At 48.2% G+C, this 25,067-nt stretch overlaps 1 protein-coding gene across 3 annotated transcripts in view; it reads right to left on the reverse strand.

Annotated features, from left to right (window-relative positions):
- Positions 1-333: 333 nt before the first annotated feature.
- MIIP (migration and invasion inhibitory protein) overlaps positions 334-25,067 on the reverse strand; it is a 35,397-nt gene continuing 10,663 nt past the window's right edge. For all 3 annotated transcript variants that reach the window (XM_068242384.1, XM_068242385.1, XM_068242386.1), the window contains 6 exons: positions 24,653-24,764; positions 23,589-23,653; positions 23,382-23,508; positions 20,100-20,196; positions 13,295-13,417; positions 334-665 (listed from right to left, as the gene is read on the reverse strand). In XM_068242384.1, the coding sequence (XP_068098485.1) occupies positions 573-665; positions 13,295-13,417; positions 20,100-20,196; positions 23,382-23,508; positions 23,589-23,653; positions 24,653-24,764 (617 nt within the window). In that variant the 3' untranslated portion in view covers positions 334-572. The remainder of the gene's footprint in view (positions 666-13,294; positions 13,418-20,099; positions 20,197-23,381; positions 23,509-23,588; positions 23,654-24,652; positions 24,765-25,067) is intronic.

The raw sequence follows: 25,067 nt of genomic DNA on the forward strand, positions 1-25,067 counted from the left end.
CTCGCGCAATTTAGGGAGAAGCTAATGAACTTTTGTGTGTTTTTGAGATATAGGACTAAACCAGAGTGCCAGGAGGAAACCCATACAGACCCGAGGGTACAAACTCCATGCATATAGAGTCCTGGCTGGGATTCAAATCAGGGACCGAGCGCTGCAAGGCAAGGATGCTAACCTCTACGGCACCATGCTGCCCACACATGGAGGCTGCCATATTTATTACCTTTTAAACAACGCAAGTTGCCTAGCTGTCTACCTTATTCTGAGTCTGTAATACCATTAGCCATGTAATACTACTCAGCCACTACCTTATAAAAATAACAGAAGCCCAATAAATTAAAAATAAAATAATTTAATTTAAAAAAGGTGCATGAGTAAAAGCTGTCCTGTCCATAGGCAGGCGGAGTTCTTCCTGGTGTGGTCCCCAAGAGATGGAGGAGGGGCTGCTTGGAGCGGTGGAGAGATGGGGAGGGGCTGCCTGGAGCGGTGGAGAGACGGGGAGGGGCTGTCTGGAGTGGCAGAGATAGAGGCGGGGCTTCCTGGAGCAGTGACGCTCCCTTATCTCCTCATGCAGATTACAGGGCTTTCTTGTGGTGGAAATGGATGGAACGGGACATGTTGAGGAGATTCTCAGATCTCGCCCTTGAAGCGTAGTATGAGGTGTTGTCCTGGAAAATATAATAATTCACCAGTAATTACATTTCCAATTACAAAAATGTGATTCCACTGAAAGAAGCTGGAGTTAACAAGGTACAGATGCAGCCCTACAGTTTAATAATATTAAAGTGTACCTGTCACAAGAGCATTTATATGTACCTGGGGATTCCTCCAGCCCCCCTGTAGCCTGCCAGCACCCTCGCCGTCCTGCTGGGCTGATCCGTTGTGCTGCTGCAGCCAAATGAAAGTCCACATCCCAGCAGTTACTGTGTACAAACTGAACACGCACTAAATACTACTGGCCTCAGGAGCACATGTTCCTGCATGGGCTTCCTCCAGGCTCTCCGGTTTCCTCTCACATCCCAAAAACATACATACAAGTTCATTGGCTTCCCCCTAAATTGGCCCTAGACTATGATACATGCACTACACGATACATACATAGACATAGGGCTATGGTGAGATTAGATTATGAGCCCCTCTGATGGACAGTTACGTGACAAGACAATATACTCTGTCCAGCGCTGCGGAAGATGTACTAAATAATGATTTACAAAAAACAAACAAACAACGCACGTGGGAAAAACGGAAAAAGAATATCGGGTAGAATATAACCTTCCCCTGTAGGGAGGTCGGGGGAGGGATCGCAAACTCGTTGCATAAACTAGCATAGCGATCTGCAAACTTGGCTCTCCAGCTAAACTACAAGTCCCACAATGCATTTGCCTTTATGAATCATGACTGTGGCTGTCAGACTCTTGTAATGCATTGTGGGACTTGTAGTTCCTTAAAGGAGTTATCTGGCAAAAAAAAAAAAAAATAAAAAAAGAAAATCAGTTTCACTTACCAGGGGCTTCTACCAGCCCCCTGCAGCCATCCTGTGCCCTCGTAGTCACTCACTGCTGCTCCAGTCCCCCGCCACCAGCTAGTTCTGCTTCTACCAGCCCCATGCAGCCATCCTGTGCCCTCGTAGTCACTCACTGCTGCTCCAGTCCCCCGCCACCAGCTAGTTCTGCTTCTACCAGCCCCATGCAGTCATCCTGTGCCCTCGTAGTCACTCACTGCTGCTCCAGTCCCCCGCCACCAGCTAGTTCTGCTTCTACCAGCCCCATGCAGCCATCCTGTGCCCTCATAGTCACTCACTGCTGCTCCAGTCCCCCGCCACCAGCTAGTTCTGCTTCTACCAGCCCCATGCAGCCATCCTGTGCCCTCGTAGTCACTCACTGCTGCTCCAGTCCCCCGCCGCCAGCTAGTTCTGCTTCTACCAGCCCCATGCAGCCATCCTGTGCCCTCGTAGTCACTCACTGCTGCTCCAGTCCCCGCCACCAGCTAGTTCTGCTTCTACCAGCCCCATGCAGCCATCCTGTGCCCTCGTAGTCACTCACTGCTGCTCCAGTCCCCCGCCGCCAGCTAGTTCTGCTTCTACCAGCCCCATGCAGCCATCCTGTGCCCTCGTAGTCACTCACTGCTGCTCCAGTCCCCCGCCACCAGCTAGTTCTGCTTCTACCAGCCCCATGCTGCCATCCTGTGCCCTCGTAGTCACTCACTGCTGCTCCAGTCCCCCGCCGCCAGCTAGTTCTGCTTCTACCAGCCCCATGCAGCCATCCTGTGCCCTCGTAGTCACTCACTGCTGCTCCAGTCCCCCGCCGCCAGCTAGTTCTGCTTCTACCAGCCCCATGCAGCCATCCTGTGCCCTCGTAGTCACTCACTGCTGCTCCAGTCCCCGGCCGCCAGCTAGTTCTGCTTCTACCAGCCCCCTGCAGTCATCCTGTGCCCTCGTAGTCACTCACTGCTGCTCCAGTCCCCGGCCGCCAGCTAGTTCTGCTTCTACCAGCCCCCTGCAGTCATCCTGTGCCCTCGTAGTCACTCACTGCTGCTCCAGTCCCCCGCCACCAGCTAGTTCTGCTTCTACCAGCCCCCTGCAGTCATCCTGTGCCCTCGTAGTCACTCACTGCTGCTCCAGTCCCCCGCCACCAGCTACTTCTGCTTCTACCAGCCCCATGCAGCCATCCTGTGCCCTCGTAGTCACTCACTGCTGCTCCAGTCCCCCGCCGCCAGCTAGTTCTGCTTCTACCAGCCCCATGCAGCCATCCTGTGCCCTCGTAGTCACTCACTGCTGCTCCAGTCCCCAGCCGCCAGCTAGTTCTGCTTCTACCAGCCCCATGCAGCCATCCTGTGCCCTCGTAGTCACTCACTGCTGCTCCAGTCCCCCGCTGCCAGCTAGTTCTGCTTCTACCAGCCCCATGCAGCCATCCTGTGCCCTCATAGTCACTCACTACTGCTGCTCCAGTCCCCCTGCCGCCAGCTAGTTCTGCTTCTACCAGCCCCCTGCAGCCATCCTGTGCCCTCGTAGTCACTCACTGCTGCTCCAGTCCCCCGCCGCCAGCTAGTTCTGCTTCTACCAGCCCCATGCAGCCATCCTGTGCCCTCGTAGTCACTCACTGCTGCTCCAGTCCCCTGCTGCCAGCTAGTTCTGCTTCTACCAGCCCCCTGCAGCCATCCTGTGCCCTCGTAGTCACTCACTGCTGCTCCAGTCCCCCGCCACCAGCTAGTTCTGCTTCTACCAGCCCCATGCAGCCATCCTGTGCCCTCATAGTCACTCACTGCTGCTCCTGTCCTCCGCCACCAGCTAGTTCTGCTTCTACCAGCCCCATGCAGCCATCCTGTGCCCTCGTAGTCACTCACTGCTGCTCCAGTCCCCCGCTGCCAGCTAGTTCTGCTTCTACCAGCCCCATGCAGCCATCCTGTGCCCTCGTAGTCACTCACTGCTGCTCCAGTCCCCTGCCACCAGCTAATTCTGCTTCTACCAGCCCCATGCAGCCATCCTGTGCCCTCGTAGTCACTCACTGCTGCTCCAGTCCCCTGCCACCAGCTAGTTCTGCTTCTACCAGCCCCCTGCAGCCATCCTGTGCCCTCGTAGTCACTCACTGCTGCTCCAGTCCCCCGCCACCAGCTAGTTCTGCTTCTACCATCCCCCTGCAGCCATCCTGTGCCCTCGTAGTCACTTACTGCTGCTCCAGTCCCCCGCTGCCAGCTAGTTCTGCTTCTACCAGCCCCATGCAGCCATCCTGTGCCCTCATAGTCACTCACTGCTGCTCCAGTCCCCCGCCACCAGCTAGTTCTGCTTCTACCAGCCCCATGCAGCCATCCTGTGCCCTCGTAGTCACTCACTGCTGCTCCAGTCCCCCGCTGCCAGCTAGTTCTGCTTCTACCATCCCCCTGCAGCCATCCTGTGCCCTCGTAGTCACTTACTGCTGCTCCAGTCCCCCGCTGCCAGCTAGTTCTGCTTCTACCAGCCCCATGCAGCCATCCTGTGCCCTCGTAGTCACTCTCTGCTGCTCAAGTCCCCTGCCACCAGCTAGTTCTGCTTCTACCAGCCCCATGCAGCCATCCTGTGCCCTCGTAGTCACTCACTGCTGCTCCAGTCCCCCCGCCTCCAGCTAGTTCTGCTTCTACCAGCCCCCTGCAGCCATCCTGTGCCCTCGTAGTCACTCACTGCTGCTCCAGTCCCCCGCCACCAGCTAGTTCTGCTTCTACCAGCCCCATGCAGCCATCCTGTGCCCTCATAGTCACTCACTGCTGCTCCAGTCCCCCGCTACCAGCTAGTTCTGCTTCTACCAGCCCCATGCAGCCATCCCATGCCCTCGTAGTCACTCACTGCTCCTCCAGTCCCCCGCCACCAGCTAGTTCTGCTTCTACCAGCCCCATGCAGCCATCCTGTGCCCTCAGTCACTCACTGCTGCTCCAATCCACCGCCACCAGCTAGTTCTGCTTCTACCAGCCCCATGCAGCCATCCTGTGCCCTCGTAGTCACTCACTGCTGCTCCAGTCCCCCGCCACCAGCTAGTTCTGCTTCTACCAGCCCCATGCAGCCATCCTGTGCCCTCGTAGTCACTCACTGCTGCTCCAGTCCCCCGCCGCCAGCTAGTTCTGCTTCTACCAGCCCCATGCAGCCATCCTGTGCCCTTGTAGTCACTCACTGCTGCTCCGGTCCCCCGCCACCAGCTAGTTCTGCTTCTACCAGCCCCATGCAGCCATCCTGTGCCCTCGTAGTCACTCACTGCTGCTCCAGTCCCTCACCACCAGCTAGTTCTGCTTCTACCAGCCCCATGCAGCCATCCTGTGCCCTCGTAGTCACTCACTGCTGCTCCAGTCCCCCCCCCCCCCCCACCAGCTAGTTCTGCTTCTACCAGCCCCCTGCAGCCATCCTGTGCCCTCGTAGTCACTCACTGCTGCTCCAGTCCCCCGCCACCAGCTAGTTCTGCTTCTACCAGCCCCATGCAGCCATTCTGTGCCCTCGTAATCACTCACTGCTGCTCCAGTCCCCCGCCACCAGCTAGTTCTGCTTCTACCAGCCCCATGCAGCCATCCTGTGCCCTCGTAGTCACTCACTGCTGCTCCAGTCCCCCGCCACCAGCTAGTTCTGCTTCTACCAGCCCCATGTAGCCATCCTGTGCTGGCGTAGTCACTCACTGCTGCTCCAGTCCCCCGCCACCAGCTAGTTCTGCTTCTACCAGCCCCATGCAGCCATCCTGTGCCCTCGTAGTCACTCACTGCTGCTCCAGTCCCCCGCCAGCAGCTAGTTCTGCTTCTACCAGCCCCATGCAGCCATCCTGTGCTGGCGTAGTCGCTCACTGCTGCTCTGGTCCCCCTCCGTCAGCTAGTTTAGTTTTTGCCGACCTCGGAGGTCGGCGGGCTGCATTGCGTACATTTTTACGCATTCCCGCTGGTGCAGGAACATTAACACATACATTTTTACGCATTAGTGGTTCAATGTGTAAAAATGTATGTGTTAATGTTCCTGCACCAGCAGGAATGCGTAAAAATGTACGCAATGCGGCCCGCCAACCCCGAGGTCGGAATAAACTAAATTAGCTGACGGAGGGGGACCAGAGCAGCAGTGAGTGACTATGAGGGCACAGGATGGCTGCATGGGGCTGGTAGAATCCCCAGGTAAGGGAAACTTTTTTTTTTTTGCCTGATAATTCCTTTAACAGCTGGAGAGCCAAGTTTGCAGATCACTGAACTAGTATAGGCTCAGACTGTGTCTCTACCCTGACGAAGGCGTAATGCCGAAACCAGTTGGGATTCAGAGAGTGGGCACCACTCTGCTCTTTCTGCACATTCACTGTGTATTCAAGGCAGTTTTATGCATGCGGGTCCATGTTGTTCAGGATACATAATGTGAGTATTGCTTTACTTGTCCTATGACCTGTTAGGAATAAAAGGTTTTTATTTGCACCACAATACTGATTTGCATATCTACTATTTGTGGTTGTGGTCACCTTTTTCTTAAAGTTGCGCACAAGAGTGACAGCAGGTCTTAAAGGACAACTGAAGTGAGAGGGATATGGAGGCTGCCATATTTATTTCTTTCTAAGCAATACCAGTTACCTGACTGTGCTGCTGATCCTCTGCCTCTAATACTATTAGCCATAGCCCCTGAACAAGCATGCAGCAGATCAGGGGCTTGATTCACATAGCAGTGCTTACTGTTAGCACGCCTGTGAAAACCCCCTTAGCACGTCTAAACGAGCTTTTTGCGCATAAAACTTTACGCGCGCACTGCACAGAGCGCAGGGCGCTCCGCGCGAAGTGCCCATTAAAGCCTATGGGACTTAGCGCGCATAGGACTTTGCGCGCGCAAAACTTTACGCACGCAAAGTTAGCACGCGATCTGATTGAGAAATACAGTGCTAACCTACTTAGCACCCTGGTTAGCACGTCTAAAGACTTTAGACGTGCTAAGTAGGTTAGCACCGCTTTGTGAATCAAGCCCCAGGTGTTTGACATTGTCATATCTTACTAGATTGGCTGCATGCTTGTTTCTGGTGTGATTCACACACTACTGCAGCCAAATAGATCAGCAGGGCTGCCAGGTGACTGGTATTGTTTAAAAGGAAATAAATATGACGGCCGCCATAGTCTTCTCACTTCAGTTGTCCTTTAAAGTGCCAGGAGCGCCAAGGTTTTGCTTTAAATTTTCAGATCAGTGCTGCACAAAATCGATCCCCTTCTCGATTGGGAGCAGAGGGGACGTCCAGGAAAGTTGTAATCTGACTGGTCTATCTGATGGAAAATTGGTGTACCAGCCATAAAGCTAGCTACACACGATGCAATTTTCTGACAGATTTACTGTCACATCGATTATTTCCAACATGTCCGATTGTGAACGTAAAAATATATCGGAAAAACTATCAGAAATCAGATTGGACACGTTGAAAATCGCTCTGACAGTAAACCGGTCAGAAAATTGCATTGTGTGTACCTAACATAAGGGCCGGTGCAATACTCACCTGCACTGGTGATAGTTACTGTATACACTCCAGCATGTCACAAACCGATCAAAGAGCCCACCGTGCCCAACACTGCAGAGCGGTACAGCCACCCTTGTCCACGAAGGGGAGCGACGTGAACTGTCGCAGGGTGCCGGTCAGCGGCCGTGAACTGTCAGAGGGGCCCAGTCTGCAGAAAGGGGGGGGGGGAGGACACTGGAAGTCTATGGATTATGCAGAGGCTTCTCTCTACATAGGTCAACATCTGCCTTTATTCTCTTGGGAGACTGCAGGTAAGCTATGCTATGGCGAAAAATTGTAAAATATGTGCAAACAGACAAATAAGAAGTACATTTTTTTCCAGAGTAAAATGAGCCATAAATTACTTTTCTCCTATGTTGCTGTCACTTACAGTAGGTAGTAGAAATATAACAGAAGCGACAGGATGTGTGCTCCTAATCCCTAGATAGGTTTGATGCAATGAATGTTTGCATGTCCGCACTATGCATGTTACAGGGCCAGAGTTAGGACACCTATGATTACCAGGGTACTTCTGCGCAGTGTAGGTGACTAAAGCAAGAGAATGCTTTCTTCTGTGAACTAAGACGTCGGCTTTTAATTAGCTGTAGGAACAGTGGTGCCATTTGCATGCGAGTGTGTAAAGCGTTACAGGTTTTGGACTAGTCCATCTCTTCATAGGGAATTCTCAGCAAGGCTTTTATTCTTTATAAAGATATTCCCTAAAAAGGATTTCAATAATGCTGGCCAGCTTCCCTGCTCGCTACACAGTTTTTTGGCAGTTGGACAGAGCAGCTGCCATTTACTATGTGCTATTGAAGATAAATCAGAGAATTCCCCCCCATGAAGAGATGGACTAGTCCAAAATCTGTCACTTCTGACAGATTTCTACTACCTACTGTAAGTGACAGCAACATAGGAGAAAAGTAAATTTATGGCTCATTTTACTCTGGAAAAAAAACACTTCTTATTTGTCTAGGTTTGCACATATTTTAAACTTTACAATTTTTTTTGCCATAGTGCCCCTTTAAAGAGAACCAGAGATAAAGCACCCTCTTGTATTTTACCTTATAAATCAGTGGGAACATGACAGTAAACACCTAATCTGCCCTTTGTTTCATTGTTCTCTGTGTAATCTGACTGTTATCACCCCTGATAAGAATCCCCGACTGAGAAGTCAGGCTGCTCCGTCTAGCTTTGCTACAGAAAGATTATAGCTAAGTCTGTCTTCTGTGGTGTTATTTCAAGCCCAAGCCTGCCCCCTTGTGGCTTTGCTATAATGACTCAGCAATAATCATTCCCAGCAAAGCCAGATTTAATTGCTCAGTCTGGGATTCTTGTGACTGCTGATAACAGACACTTTTAGCAGTGAGGGTGAAACAGAGAGCATGGTAAGTGTTTTCTCTAATGTTCTTACTGATATACATGGTAAAATACACAAGGGTGCTTCGTCTCTGGTTCCCTTTAAAGAGAGTCTGAAGCGAGAATAAATCTCGCTTCAGACCTCATTAGATAGCAGGGGCATGTGTGCCCCTGCTAAACCGCCGCTATCGTGCCGCTAAACGGGGGTCCCTTCACCCCCAAATCCCCTCGGTGCAGCGGGGGAGCGCTTCCTGGTTGAGGCAGGGCTAGCCGCCGCAGCCCTGCCCCACGCGCGTCTGTCAGCGCGTATCTCCGCCTCTCCCCCGCCCCTCTCAGTCTTCCTTCACTGAGAGGGGCGGGGGAGAGGCGGCGATGCGCCGCTGATAGACGCAACTGGAGGCAGGGCTGCAGCCTCCAGGAGCGACCAAGTCTGCGACCAAGTGTTGCAGTGGGGGGGTTTTTGGGGTGAAGGGACCCCCGTTTAGCGGCGCGATAGCGGCGGTTTAGCAGGAGCACACATGCCCCTGCTAACTATGAGGTCTGAAGCGAGATTTATTCTCGCTTCAGAGTCTCTTTAAGGTGCTGAGACAAATATCACCTGCAGGGGTCAGTAGTGTATTCCTCGGGTGACAGTTTAGGAAATTGTTCTTTTTCTATGGAGGAGGAGGAGTGATGGTGCAGTGCATGATGGAGCAGGAGGACAACAATGGACATCTCCTGCACAAGATCATGCTGCACTCCGGATGTTTGTCCGGATGTCACTGCCGGGTCGCTATACACACACTAGCCTCTCCGCAGCGGCGGCCATAACTGACCACTCCGGCTGAGAACCATCTAGAGCAGGGGTAGGGAACCTATGGCTCGGGAGCTGGCTCTTCTGATGGCTGCATCTGGCTCACATACAAATCAGTAGGGGGTTGATTCACTAAGGGCCCATTCACACTTGAGCGTTTTGCCGCGATTTCGGCAAAACTCTCAAACACTAGCGCTTTTTAAAAGCACTAGTGTAATGAAACCCTATGGGGCTGTTCTTACTTGGCCGATTTGCACTAATCACCGCAAATACGCTAACCGCAAACGCGTCGCTTGCACCATTTTCAGGCTATTACCCGCCGATCGCGTTTCAGTGCTATAGAAGCGCTAAATGCGATTTCGGAAAAAATCGGCAAGTGTGAATGCCAATTTTTTCACTTTAATCGTGCAAAAGCGCCATAGCAAAACGCTAACAAAAGCACTAGCGTTTTGCGATCAGCAAGTGTGAATGGGCCCTAAAGCAACACTGATCTAGCAGCGCAGCTTAGTGTGGCAGCGCAAGTAATATCTTCAAAGTAGGCTCGCTACTGCTGTAGCATGCACTACTAACTTACTCACGCTCCCCCCAAAACTAACGGCCGCTCCAATTGTTCCACTCTGGACCCTGTCAGGTCCAGTGACTTTGTAGGATGAGATCCCAGCACTTTTATTGGCCCGATAGGCTGCCTGTCACGTGACAGGAAGCCTATTGGGCCAAAGTGCGGGGATCTCGTCCTACAAAGTGAATCAACTCCTGAGTCAACTAGCTAATTGTACAAGCTGTTAGTCGGTATTTCTCCTGTCTGGCTCTCAGGAAAATTGCTGATGTTGCTGAAACCCAAGAGAAGCTGTCTGTTTCTGCCTGGCGGATCAACTGTATACACATCACCATGGCAACAGAGACGTGAGCCCTACTGTCCCAGTTTGAAACATATTGTATGGCTCTCACGGAATTACATTTTAAAATATGTGGCGTTTATGGCTCTCAGCCTGAAAGGTTCCTGACCCCTGCACAAGGTGTATGTGTAGCCAGTAATAGGTGTAGAACCTTATGATGAGCCTCAGAGACCAGCTCTTATCAGCCTCTGAAATCAGCGCTCAGCTTATCAGCACAGATCTCCCAGCATGCAGCAGTCAGCAGAGACTTTACCACACAGTCTCCTTATTAGGGGAAGTATACCTACCTGTCTGTGTGATTACACTGCAAGCTCATCCAAAAACACCACCACAACCCCCAGCTCAGCAAGGGGGAGGGGAGAAGAACTTGTAAAATCCTGACGCTGTCACACACATACAGTGGCTTGCAAAAGTATTCGGCCCCCTTGAAGTTTTCCACATTTTGTCACATTAATGCCACAAACATGCATCAGTTTTATTGGAATTCCACGTGAAAGACCAATACAAAGTGGTGTACACATGAGAAGTGGAACGGAAATCATACATCATTCCAAACATTTGTTACAAATAAATAACTGCAAAGTGGGGTGTGCGTAATTATTCGGCCTCCTGAGTCAATACTTTGTAGAACCACCGTTTGCTGCAATTACAGCTGCCAGTCTTTTAGGGTATGTCTCTACCAGCTTTGCACATCTAGAGACTGAAATCCTTGCCCATTCTTGCCCAGTGAAAATCGCATAATTAATAAAATTGCTTTATATTTTTACAATATTCATTTATAATTTAGTCAGTCAGTGTTTGCCTACTGTAACATCTTTCCTCAACCCAGTTTACATTCAGACATTTTATTACAGGTGGCGACAGGTGGTCACTGCGGAAGGTTTGTTTACCGAGAGTTCTAAAGCCAGGGAAATAATACCTGGTCTCCCAGAATGTTCTGGAAGGAAAATTCAGCATAGCTTCGAGTGAACCTGAGGCGAGAGGTATATGGACGATGCCATATTTATTTCCTTTTAAGCAGTACCAGTTACCTGTCAACCCTGCTGATCCTCTGCTTCTAATGTTTTTAGCCACAGCCCCTGAACAAGCATGCAGCAGAGCAGTGATGAAATGTAATCACGTTATACTTGTATTCACGGGTTCCCCCATGACAATGATGCAGCAATATGCCCCCAGTGATGCCCCGCCCACCTCACACTATGGAGGAGTGGCTGGACAGTCTGCACTGATCATGGCCCCGCCCAGCCATGAGGGTTGCTGCAATGTCCCACAGACCTCAGTAACAGACCAACGTAAAATATACAAAGCGTGATATTGTTCACTGACCAAGCGATAAGCTTACATGGACAGGTACCCAAATGCCGCTATGCCTGGACTGATAACTACTTGCTGTATACTGTAATAGGATAGACTTTCTCTGCCGATGCTATAGGACTGGTCTGTAGAGCAGGAGGCTCCCCTTTCTCTGCCGATGCTATAGGACTGGTCTGTAGAGCAGGAGGCTCCCCCTTTCTCTGCCGATGCTATAGGACTGGTCTGTAGAGCAGGAGGCTCCCCCTTTCTCTGCCGATGCTATAGGACTGGTCTGTAGAGCAGGAGGCTCCCCTTTCCCCCTTTCTCTGCTGTTGCTATAGGACTGGTCTGTAGAGCAGGAGGCTCCCCCTTTCTCTGCCAGTGCTATAGGACTGGTCTGTAGAGCAGGAGCCTCCCCCTCCCCCTTTCTATGCCGATGCTATAGGGCTGGGCTGGACTTTCTACTGCACAGCAGGAGGCTCCCCGCTCACACACACACACACAATTCTCACACGTGATAAGACTGGTGTTTCCTAGGCATCAGAATGAGGTAATATTGATTTTACCGTAAACCGTGAAAAGATTTTAGGATTTGCATAAAGAAGTCACTATGGATACAAGAATAAACAGCTTTATAAATAAGATGATATTTTTGGAAGTGAGAAGCCAGGCTGCCAGCCGAGGGTGAGAAGATAAAGGCTGAGCTGTGGTTTCTCTGGGGAACTGGATGATATAATCGGGTTATCACACAGGTCACTTCTTGTAAGCAGTGACTGCAGCTCATATCTGCACCCTCCTCCCTCTGACTCCCTTCCTCCTCCCACCTTGCTGCTCTGACACTCTCCCCCCACTCAGACCCCGCCCCCTCACTGCTTCAACATCCTCCCCCCTCGCTAATAGAGCAGCTTGCTCTAGCCCCCTCTTCCCCCCCCCCCCCCCCTCAATGCCCTGGCACCCTCCTCCCTCTAACAACCCCTCACTGCTTCAGCACTCTTCCTTCCCCCATGCTGCTCTGGCACCCTCTAACCCCTTCTCCCCCTCCCCTCTTGCTGCTCCGACACTCTCCCCCCACTCAGACCCCGCCCCCTCACTTCTTCAACATCCTCCCCTCTCGCTAATAGAGCAGCTTGCTCTAGCACCCTCTCCCCCCCCCCCCCCCTCAATGCCCTGGCACCCTCCTCCCTCTAACACCCCCTCACTGCTTCAGCACTCTTCCTTCCCCCATGCTGCTCTGGCACCCTCTCTAACACCTCCTCACCCTCCCCACTGCTCCAGTACCCTCTCCCTCACTGCTCCGGCACCCTCCCTTCCCCCTTACTGATCCGGCACCCTCCCCCTCACTGCTTTAGTACCCTCCCTTCTTCCTCACAGCTTCAGCACCCTCCCTCCTCTAACACCCCCTCGCTGCTGAATACAGTGATTCCAGAGCTGGAGACTTGGGCACAGCTGGCGCCACCATAGGCCGTAATTGGAATTACGGCTATAGCGGTGCACAGGGAGTAACTTCGCCGCCGTCAGAAGACGAAGCTGAAGTTACTTATACAACACTATAATTCGGCCTCCAGCAATCGCTGGAAGCCAAATTATTTCATTCCCCCTCTATCCATGGCGGCCTGGAGGGGGAATAGTTATTACCGCCCCCGGGACTTGTGCAGCAGCAGGATCAGCCATATACCGGCTGTATCCTGCGCCCAAGTCTCCCGGCGCCGATATCTCTCATACGCCTCGCTGCTCCGCCACCCTTCTCCCCCAAGCCCCCCCCCCCCCCACACACACACACACACTAACACCCCCTTGCCCTCCCCTCCTTGCTACTCCACACTCCAGGCATTCCTCTGCGGGGCGTTCTTTAAACTGTTACTTTATGCACTGAAGCTCTTTTAGTTTGGTCCAGTTTTCTAGAGATGGGATATCTCCGGGCAGCTGAAGGGTTAACACAGAACAGGACAATGACACTGCGGAATGTTCCGGAAGCAGTATGGAGATTCTCCGGCTGTCCTTACCAGGCTCAGGTTACTAGACGACACTGCGGTCACCACGCTGGGGTCTACGGATGTTTTCAGGTCCAGGCTGGTGACCCGGGAGTCGCAGGAAGGCATGGCGTTCTCCCATCCCGCCAAACAATGCTGGAAAACAGAGAAGGCAGGATTACAGGCCGGAAAGGGGACGCTGCGGAGACACGAGGAGAGCAGCATGATCTGCGAGTGACCTCCCCGTGACCCGGTCATGCAGGATTACTGGCCGGCAGGAGACACGTGGAGCGATGCATGTACCGCAAGTGACCTCCCCGTGGCCCTGTCATGCAGGATTACAGGCCGGCAGGAGACGCTGCGAAAACACATGGCGTGGACTACAAGTGACCTCCCCGTGACCCGGTCATGCAGGATTACAGGCTGGCAGGAGACAATGCGCAAACACGTGGAGTGGACTGCAAGTGACCACCCTGTGAGCCAAATTTATCAAAAACGTTACTGACAGGTTTATTTTTCCTTCTTAAATAGTTCTAACCAGCAGGGGAACTGTTCTGCATGATAATAAGAAACTTCCCAAATTCTACTTAATAGCGTCAGTTTAACGTGAATTTCTAGAACTGCACTACAGTTAAGAAAAGTGCAAAATCATTCCCAAACTGCAGCAGATTAACATGTGCCTAATAGCTCTTCTACAGATTGTGCAGTGCAGGCTAGGCATGATTTGTGAAGTGCTCCTCCCCCCTGCTGCCAGGTGTCCTGTGAAGCTATTCTGTGCTTAAAGCTAATAGAAAAAAAAAAAAAAAAAAAAAAAAAAAAGGCAGATAATCACCTAAGGAGAGGGAAGGCTCGGTTCTAATGAGCGTTTCCTCTCCTCTCCCGGTGCCCCCGGTGCTGCGCTGGCTCCTCCGTTCTCATCCCACGCCGAGGGGACTTCGGAAGTCTTCGGGAGCTGAGTCCTCCCGAAGACAGGTGGCGCACACGCGAGTGAATCATAGAGAACGCGCACAAGCGCAGCGTAGAGCGGCCCGTCTTCAGGAGCACTCGGGCTCCCGAAGCATTTCCGAAGCCTCCCTTCGGCCGGGAGACAGCGGTATTTGACCGAAACGTTCGAATATCGCTACGGGGGAGCCAGGACAGCAGTGGGCACCGGGAGAGGAGAGGGAATGCTCTATGGGACCCAGAGCCTCCCTCTCCTGAGGTGAGTATCTGACTTTTTTTTTTTTTTTATAAACCCGGTTCCCATTACCTTTTAGCTCTAATACATTTATATTATACTAGTAGATCCAAGCCCATTTAAAAACGGGCTCTAGGTCTGTTTTTCGAGCGTGCGCATGCGCCTCCCACTTGTGTGCACCCCCATCCGCCCGCGCACACACCTGCCCCGCTCTCTGTCCCCGTCCTCTTGTCTAAACAACTGTATAGCAAAAAGCACGGACCCAGCTACACAGAGACAGGTACACGCAGGGACACAGGGGTTTTATTATAGAGGATATTTATTTAAATTACATCTTGTCAGTTAACTTGTAACTAGCAGATGTACTGGTTACCTTGGCAACAGCAATTTCCCTCACACACACTGCACTGTCTGAGAAACCTTCCTAAGGCCCCATTCACACCTAAAAGTGCAAAACGCCGGTTTTGTGGGAGTGATTTTTTCCTCAAATCGCCCAAGTGAGAACGGGCCCGTAGGGTATTATTGCACTAGCTCTTTAAAAAGCACGAGCGGGTTTTGCCGTAATCGCCGGCCAAACGCTGTAGTGTGAATGGCCCCTAACTCCTCCTATTCCGAACAGTTTAAGAAGCAAACTGCACTATCTGGCGATTTCTTTCAAACAAGAGCAGTCGGCCAACTAGGAAGTAGCGACGGTCAATGATTGATTCAGAGTGGATGCAAATTTTATGCGGTCCATTTCCAAGCTGTAGAAATTGGATTAACATGAGTACATAATTTGTGCCAACTGTATCATTTGCATCCCAATGACAAACCATTTGCCAACACCCCCCCCCCCCCCCCCCAAAAAAAAAATTCCCTGTGTGTGCGAAAAAAAAGTAAAAAATAAATAAATAAAATAAATGGACAACTTTTTAATTCCTTCTGCTTTTTGAAGAATGTTATCTCTTAAACCGGGCCTGAACTCAAAACTTCCTCTTTGCTCTAAAAGATACGCAACAGCATAATGATCTTTGAAGACAGACATTTCTTTGTTACAGTGGATACAAATCCTGCAATATACCTGCAGTGTGTCTACTTTCTGCTTTTATGGAAGCAAACATAGGGTTAGCATCCTATGTTTACAAATTACCTGCTCTGCCGAGGCAGCCAGCTGATACAGCTGAGAGATCAAATTACAGTGGTGATTAGTCGCAGATGAGGGGGAATTAGACAGGCTAAACTCTCTAAATACATACAGGGTGTATTTCTCTTGGTTTTCCTTCTGTCCTGTGCAAGAGTTCAGGTCCACTTTAATTAGTCTATAGTTGCTGCTAGCAGCTCCCTGTTTGAGACTTTTACCAATTTTAGTTTCTGCAGCGACAGACTAAATCCCATTCTTGCGGTTGCCCTAAATGGAGCCGCTGTCCACCGATTGGACTGCGATAATAATATTTAATGGGATTTCCCAGCTGTAACGTACAGTAGGTTAAAAAATTCTAGATAAAAACAGAAATATGAATCTGTCTGTATAAGTAAAACAAACGACGACGACCTGCATCTCAGCTTTCCTCGGAACTAAAGACACTGCGCCAACATGACCGCCGCGCCAGGGAGAGCCGTCACAGGAGCGGTCTGGAAGCCATCTTCTTGTCCTTCACCCACATCCAACACTAAGGAAACTGTCAGCTATTGCGCTGCGCACCTAACAGGACCGTATAGCGAGATCACTGGGGTAAGGCAAGTATGCCCACCCATATCGATTATAAATTGTCTCCTGTAAGTGGGGGAGGGGGAAATCACTAAAATGCCTATACATCAGACGATACATAGAATAGAGACAACAAGAGCCCAATATAGTGTAGCATGTACTGGTAGAGTGGATATGTAAGGTAAGTATGCAGATATACTCACAAACAAGGGTTACCATCCAGGTAACCACTATATCAGCAGGTTAGACCTGTCCTCACTCAGGATTAAGAAGTCGCTCTCTGTAGATAGGAAATAAGGGGCAACACCCCTCCACCAAGGGTGGACTCAGGAAATGTATAAGCAGACAGAGCCGCCAAAAGGATAACATTCTAAAATGTTTAAAATGAGAGGAGGCAGAGGTGGACTTACCTCCCCCAAGCAAACACACACGAGTGGTGTGTATATTCAAAACAACAAAATGTATTTATATACTTCAGAAAGTGCAGCGCGTTTCGTGGGCATCTCCCGCTTCATCAGGCAATAGAAACGGAGCATAAAACTCAAATAAGTCTGGTGCAAAGCTCAGCGCCTCTGTGTAACCTGGGGCTTCTTCTAGCCCTCTGTAGTCATCCTAGTCCCTTGCTGTCGTTCCGCTCCGATCCCTGCAGCAGCTGTCCCCAATGAAAGCTGCATGCACAGCCCCAGGCCTCCTCAGTCATGCTTTTGTAGCCGGGAGCGCTCTGCTCTCACACAGTCCATGAAAACTGACACCGCATGAGCCGAGCGCTCCCGGGCAGAGGAGCACAATCGTGGAGGTGTATGACCGCGGCTGCACAGTAGCTGGTGACTGGCTGCGTCGGCCAGCTCTCCGAGGGGCACAACAGCTGCAGGGATCAGAGCGAAATGGCAGGGAGGGAGCACGACTACAGGGGCTAGAGGAAGCCCTCGGCAAGTTAACAGGGGAATTTTTTCACTTAAAAGGATACCGGAGGTGACATGTGACATGATGAGATAGCCATGGGTATGTACAGTGCCAAGCACACTAATAACTAGGCTGGGTTCCTTTTTCTTTCTCTGCCTGAAAGAGTTAAAGCAGATAAAATGAAGAGGAAAAGGAATGCCTATAAGTTCTTAAAACAGGAGGGGACTGAGGCTGCACTAAGCAATTATAAGGAGTGCAATAAAAATTGTAAAAAAGAAATTAGGCTGGCAAAGATCGAAGCTGAAAATCAAATCGCTAAGGATATCAAATCTAACCCCAAAAAGTTTTACAAGTACATCAACTCTAAAAAAAGAAAGGTTGACTGTATAGGACTCCTAAAGGATGAGGATGGGAACTCAATGGTGGACGACCAAGGTAAGGCAGAGTTATTAAATGCTTTCTTTGCTTCTGTCTTCACAAAGGAAACAGCACTGTTGCAAATTACAGAGGCAGAAGAGTCTCAATCTTCTAACTGTAATATTAAATACTTAACGCAGGAAGAAGTGAAGGCAAGACTAAATAAATTAAAAATAGACAAGGCACCTGGCCCGGATGGCATGCATCCTCGGGTCCTAAGGGAATTAAGTTCAGTTATAGATAAACCCCTTTATCTTATCTTTTGTGACTCTCTTGCAACTGGCAGAGTCCCAGTGGATTGGCGTACAGCCCACGTTTTCCCATTATTTAAGAAGAGCAAAAAAATCAGATCCAGGAAATTATAGACCTGTAAGTTTAACATCAGTTGTATGCAAACTATTTGAGGGGTTACTAAGAGATACTATACATGACTTCATAGTAGGAAATAATCTTATTTCTCAGCATCAACATGGGTTTACTAAAGACAGGTCCTGTTTGACTAACATGCTCAGCTTTTATGAGGTAGTGAATGCGAATATGGATATTGGGAATGCTGTAGATGTGATATACTTGGACTTTGCAAAGGCCTTCGACACTGTTCCCCACAAAAGTCTGGTGCAAAAGATGAGGATGCAAGGACTGGGGAAGAGTTTGTGTGCTTGGATAGGGAACTGGCTAATGGACAGAAAACAAAGAGTTGTGGTCAATGGATCATACTCAAAATGGGAGACTGTTAGCAGTGGGGTCCCACAGGGGTCTGTACTGGGTCCAGTGCTCTTCAATTTATTTATTAATGACCTAGTAGATGCAGTAGTGAGCAATGTTGCTATTTTTGCAGATGATACAAAATTGTGCAGAATCATCAACTCTCAGGAAGATGGGGACATATTGCAACAGGATCTGGATAGGATGGCTATATGGGCACATACATGGCAGATGAAATTCAATGTTGACAAATGTAAAGTCATGCATTTTGGTCGTACCAATGGTCTAGCACCATACAAAATAAATGGGAGACAGTTGGGGACATCAAACTTGGAGAAGGACTCAGGAGTACTCATTGACAACAAGTTAAATAATCATACTCAATGCCAAGCAGCTGCAGCTAAAGGCTAGCAAAATTTTGGGATGCATTAAAAGGGAAATAAAAAAACTCGAGATGCTAGCATAATATTGCCCCTGTTTAACTCTCTAGTAAGGTCAAATCTGGAATATGGAATTCAGTTCTGGGCACCACATTACAAAAAAAAAGATATTGCAGTTTTAGAGCAGGTGCAGAGACGAGCAACAAAATTGATGCGTGGGATGGAAGGTCTCACTTATCGAGAAAGGTTAGATAAACTGGGTTTATTTAGTCTAGAGAAAAGACGCCTTAGAGGGGATCTAATTAACATGTATAAATACATCAGAGGGCAATATAATAGCTTGGCGGATGAGCTTTTTGTCCCTAGGCCTTCTCAAAGGACTAGAGGACATGATCTGCGCATGGAGGAAAAACGTTTTAGCCATTTATTTAGGAAAGGGTTCTTTACAGTAAGAGTGATTAAGATGTGGAATGCATTGCCACAGGAAGTCGTTATGGCAAACTCTATACCTGCATTTAAAGGGGGCTTAGATGCTTTCCTTGCGTTGAATGACATCCATGGCTACAATTACTAGGTAAGGCAGAATGATGTTGATCCAGGGATTTTATCTGATTGCCATCTGGAGTCGGGATTTTCCCTTTAGGGGCTAATTGGACAATGCCTTGTAAGGGTTTTTTCGCCTTCCTCTGGATCAACAGGGATATGTGAGGGAGCAGGCTGGTGTTGTACTTTGTGCTGGTTGAACTCGATGGACGTATGTCTTTTTTCAACCAAAGTAACTATGTAACTGTAGATACAAATCAAACACATTGTTTCACTTACCTGGGGCTTCCCCAAGCCCCCAGCAGCCGTCCTGTCCCGCTCCTCGACGAGCCTCCATTCTCCCGCCGCCAGCAACTTTTGGTTTTGCCGCCGGGCCACTGCGCCTGCTCGGCTCTGGCCACGCGTATCCTTTCTTTGCGTTCCCCGCTATTGCAGCGGAGAAAGCGAAGAAAGGATACGCGTGGCAGGGCTGCGCTTGCAAGTTGAGGTACAGAACGGAGCGGCGGCAGGGGAACGGAGACTCGGCGCGGGACAGGACGGCTGCTGGGGGAAGCCCCAGGTAAGTGAAACAATGTGTTTAATTTGGATCTACAGTTCCGCTTTAAATATCAGGTATGCAAGTCAGTCCTGACAGGACAGGAAGTGACTACTGTGTGACCCTCAATGATAAACTCCAACTATAAAACACTTTCCTAGCAAAAAATTGCTTCTGAGAGCAGTAAAGAGATACAAAGGGGAATTTCTTATCAGTGAGGGTCACACTGTAGTCACTTCCTGTCTGAGTCAGGACTGAGTCAGCCACTTACATACCTGATATTTAACTCTCAGGCAGAGAAAGAAGAAGGAAAAAAAAAAAAAAAAAAAAAAAAAAAAAAAAAGGAACGGAACACAGCATAGTTATGTGTGTGCTACATACACATGTCTATCTCATCATGTCACTTCGGGTATCCTTTAAGATCCCTTTAAATCAGGTTGCAAATAAGTTAAAATTCTGCCATTCCTGATCCCCAGATTGGTGCCACTTACTGAGGGTAAAGCCAGGGTGTCTGTGGGGTCGAAGCTCTTCCTGCGGTGGGCTCTGTACTTGTAGGGGGGCAGCAGCGTAGATCGGGGGATGCTCACCCTGAAATAGACGCAAACTTCCATAAGTACAAAGCATGCATTACACTATGACTATGGTAGGGATTAGAGTGTGAGCTCCTCTGAGGACAGTCAGTGACATGACTATGTACTCTGTAATGTGCTGCAGAAGATGTCAGTGCTATATAAATACATAATAATAATATGGTAGGACATTACACTATGACTATGGTGGGATTAGAGTGTGAGCTCCTCTGAGGACAGCCAGTGACATGACTATGTACTCTGTACAGTGCTGCAGGAGATGTCAGTGCTATATAAATACATAATAATAATATGGTAGGACATTACACTATGACTATGGTGGGATTAGAGTGTGAGCTCCTCTGAGGACAGCCAGTGACATGACTATGTACTCTGTACAGTGCTGCAGGAGATGTCAGTGCTATATAAATACATAATAATAATATGGTAGGACATTAGACTATGACTATAGTGGGATTAGAGTGTGAGCTCCTCTGAGGACAGCCAGTGACATGACTATGTACTCTGTAATGTGCTGCAGAAGATGTCAGTGCTATATAAATACATAATAATAATATGGTAGGACATTACACTATGACTATGGTAGGATTAGAGTGTGAGCTCCTCTGAGGACAGTCAGTGACATGACTATGTACTCTGTAATGTGCTGCAGAAGATGTCAGTGCTATATAAATACATAATAATAATAATATGATAGGACATTAGACTATGACTATAGTGGGATTAGATTGTGAGCTCCTGTGAGGACAGTCAGTGACATGGCTATGTACTCTGTAATTTGCTGCAGAAGATGTCAGTGCTATATAAATACATAATAATAATATGGTAGGACATTAGGCTATGACTATGGTAGGATTAGAGTGTGAGCTCCTCTGAGGACAGTCAGTGACATGGCTATGTTCTCTGTAATGTGCTGCAGGAGATGTCAGTGCTATATAAATACAGAATAATAATATGGTAGGACATTAGACTATGACTATGGTAGGATTAGAGTGTGAGCTCCTCTGAGGACAGTCAGTGACATGACTATGTACTCTGTAATGTGCTGCAGGAGATGTCAGTGCTATATAAATACATAATAATAATATGGTAGGACATTACACTATGACTATGGTAGGATTAGAGTGTGAGATCCTCTGGGGACAGACAGTGACATGACTATGTACTCTGTAATGTGCTGCAGGAGATGTCAGTGCTATATAAATACATAATAATAATAATATGGTAGGACATTAGACTATGACTATGGTAGGATTAGAGTGTGAGCTCCTGTGAGGACAGTCAGTGACATGGCTATGTTCTCTGTAATGTGCTGCAGGAGATGTCAGTGCTATATAAATACAGAATAATAATATGGTAGGACATTAGACTATGACTATGGTAGGATTAGAGTGTGAGCTCCTCTGAGGACAGTCAGTGACATGACTATGTACTCTGTAATGTGCTGCAGGAGATGTCAGTGCTATATAAATACATAATAATAATATGGTAGGACATTACACTATGACTATGGTAGGATTAGAGTGTGAGCTCCTCTGAGGACAGTCAGTGACATGACTATGTACTCTGTAATGTGCTGCAGAAGATGTCAGTGCTGTATAAATACATAATAATATGGCAGGACATTAGGCTATGACTATGGTAGGATTAGATTGTGAGCTCCTCTGAGGACAGTCAGTGACATGACTATGTACTCTGTAATGTGCTGCAGGAGATGTCAGTACTATATAAATACATAATAATATGGTAGGACATTAGACTATGACTATGGTAGGATTAGATTGTGAGCTCCTCTGAGGACAGTCAGTGACATGACTATGTACTCTGTACAGTGCTGCAGGAGATGTCAGTGCTATATAAATACATAATAATAATATGGTAGGACATTAGACTATGACTATGGTAGGATTAGAGTGTGAGCTCCTCTGAGGACAGTCAGTGACATGACTATGTACTCTGTACAGTGCTGCAGAAGGTGCCAGTGCTATATAAATACATAATAATATGGTAGGACATTACACTATGACTATGGTAGGATTTGATTGTGAGCTCCTCTGAGGACAGTCAGTGACATGACTATGTACTCTGTAATGTGCTGCAGGAGATGTCAGTGCTATATAAATACATAATAATAATATGGTAGGACATTAGACTATGACTATGGTAGGATTAGAGTGTGAGCTCCTCTGAGGACAGTCAGTGTCATGACTATGTACTCTGTAATGTGCTGCAGGAGATGTCAGTGCTATATAAAGAATCTCGCCAATGGAACGGCACCACTCGATGTATTTAGAAGCTCTTTATAACTTTATTGGCATCAATATGATAGCAACGACAAACGCTGTTTCGGCCCCCATGGGCCTTTATCAAGTTGCACAGGATCATCAGTGTTAAATACATAATAATAATAATAATAATAATAATAATATGGTAGGACATTAGACTATGACTATGGTAGGATTAGAGTGTGAGCCCCTCTGAGGACAGTCAGTGACATGACTATGTACTCTGTAATGTGCTGCAGAAGATGTCACTGCTGTATAAATACATAATAATAATATGGGAGGACATTAGACTATGACTATGGTAGGATTAGATTGTGAGCTCCTCTGAGGACAGTCAGTGACATGACTATGTACTCTGTAATGTGCTGCAGAGGATGTCAGTGCTATATAAATACATAATAATATGGTAGGACATTAGACTATGACTATGGTAGGATTTGATTGTGAGCTCCTCTGAGGACAGTCAGTGACATGACTATGTACTCTGTAATGTGCTGCAGAGGATGTCAGTGCTATATAAATAAATAATAATATGGTAGGACATTACACTATGACTATGGTAGGGAGTAGATTGTGAGCTCCTCTGAGGACAGTCAGTGACATGACTATGTACTCTGTAATGTGCTGCAGGAGATGTCAGTGCTATATAAATACATATTAATAATATGGTAGGACATTACACTATGACTATGGTAGCATTAGATTGTGAGCTCCTCTGAGGACAGTCAGTGACGGACTATGTACTCTGTAAAGTGCTGCAGAAGATGTCACTGCTATATAAATACATAATAATAATAATAATAATAATAATAATAATAATAATAATATGGTAGGGCATTAGATTATGGTAGGATTAGATTGTGAGCTCCTGAGAACAGTCAGTGATATGACTACACACCTAATATAAGCCGGCTCTTCCACAGTGGTTCGGCGTCTGTCTCGGCGCTTCTTACAGACAGGACAGGCAGGCTCAGGCCCTATGGGGGATGTGAACAGCCGGTCATTGACCCGGTAACAATAAACACCTGGAAGACAAGACAGCAGAGATGTCAGCAGATCACTGAGGAGTCCTCCCAGCTGGACTCGGAGACAGAGGGTCACATACATTGGTGGGTGTCCAGCGAGATGTCCAGCTCTTCTTCTGACCCCGAGGAGTCCTGGCGGCCGGATCTGCACAAAACATCAATCAGCAGGGGAATGACCCAGACAAGAACACTAAGGACTCTGCAATGTTTATATAGAATAATGAACCCAATAAGCTCAGTGATGTGTCACCATCTGGGACTAGAAAGCTAAAATCTGCTTTGTGTTTTATTTATGGCTAAAACAACAAAAGTATTCTATAATACAGACAACCACTCACAACTGTATAAACAAGAGCTGTGCAAAGCATTACTGGCATCCGCAGCAGCCAGATCACCGCCCCGCAGGAGAATAAATATTTATCTCCGTCAGATACAAACGCAGGAAATTAAAATACCCAGACATCCCCGTCAGCAGGATAGTAAAGTTCATCAAATAAATAAATAAGTGTACGTGTGAAATAATGATGTATCATTCCCCAAAGTGGGGCGATTGAATGTACCCCTATTACGATAGCATACCCTAATAAAACTGTTTCTTTTGGAATGTTCTTACTCTGAGTGAGTTGAGCTGCCAATCAAGAACATGCAGGAAAGAAGGGGAAATAGGAAGGGGGAGGGAAGAGGAAAAGCAGGAAGGGGAGGGGAAATGAGAAAGGAAAGGAAGCGGAAAGGGAGGAGAAAAGCAAGGAAAGGGAAAAAACAGGAAGAGGAGGGGAAAGGAGGGGAAGAGGAGCAGCAGGCACAACTTTGGACATTGGACAACAGACCACTAATAAATGTAACCACTTACGGCAAAATATACATTTATAAACTGTCCTACTTGTGCACCAATTAGTGCAAATAGGACATTTAAGAAAAAAAAAAAAAAATTCCCAACAGTTACGTGCCCATTTTAACCCTTTAATGGAAAGAGGTTAAGTGGTTAATATGGTACAGGTTTTTGATACTTTAGTGTGTCTGTATGGAGTCCTTTATTGGTCTGTAATATATAGGTTGGGCCCTGCGCTTTCATCCTCTTGCCAAGCTTATGCTGGGACTTGTAGTTCACCCACACCATTTTATAGGCTGGCATCAGAATACTCACTGGGGGAGGGAATCGCGCACACACTCCTCCTTGTTGACTCTCCGGAATTCACCGATCTCAGAGAAGAATTCCTCTGACTTGTTGAGGGTGGGCGAGTTCACCTCCAGGAGGCCTGCATGACAAAGATTAGACGGAACGGGAGAATTGGACGGCAGATGAAGAGGAGCCGACATTTTACAGAATAAAATAACTGAATGGTGGGATTGTGCCGGGTACCCCAGACCACTGATTTATCCTTAGAGAGTATGTGTGTGAGGCTTAACTAAGCTTAATATACCAACTACAATAAAGGCTGTGAAAAAAACAAAACAAAAGGAGAGTAAAGGTGGCCATACACTGATAGATTTGCAGCAGATTCGACCATCAGATAGATTTCTGTCAGATGTCGGTCACATCGAATCTGACAGGAATGTAT

This window comes from Hyperolius riggenbachi, chromosome 6, assembly GCF_040937935.1.
Source record: "Hyperolius riggenbachi isolate aHypRig1 chromosome 6, aHypRig1.pri, whole genome shotgun sequence".
NCBI lineage: Eukaryota > Metazoa > Chordata > Amphibia > Anura > Hyperoliidae > Hyperolius > Hyperolius riggenbachi.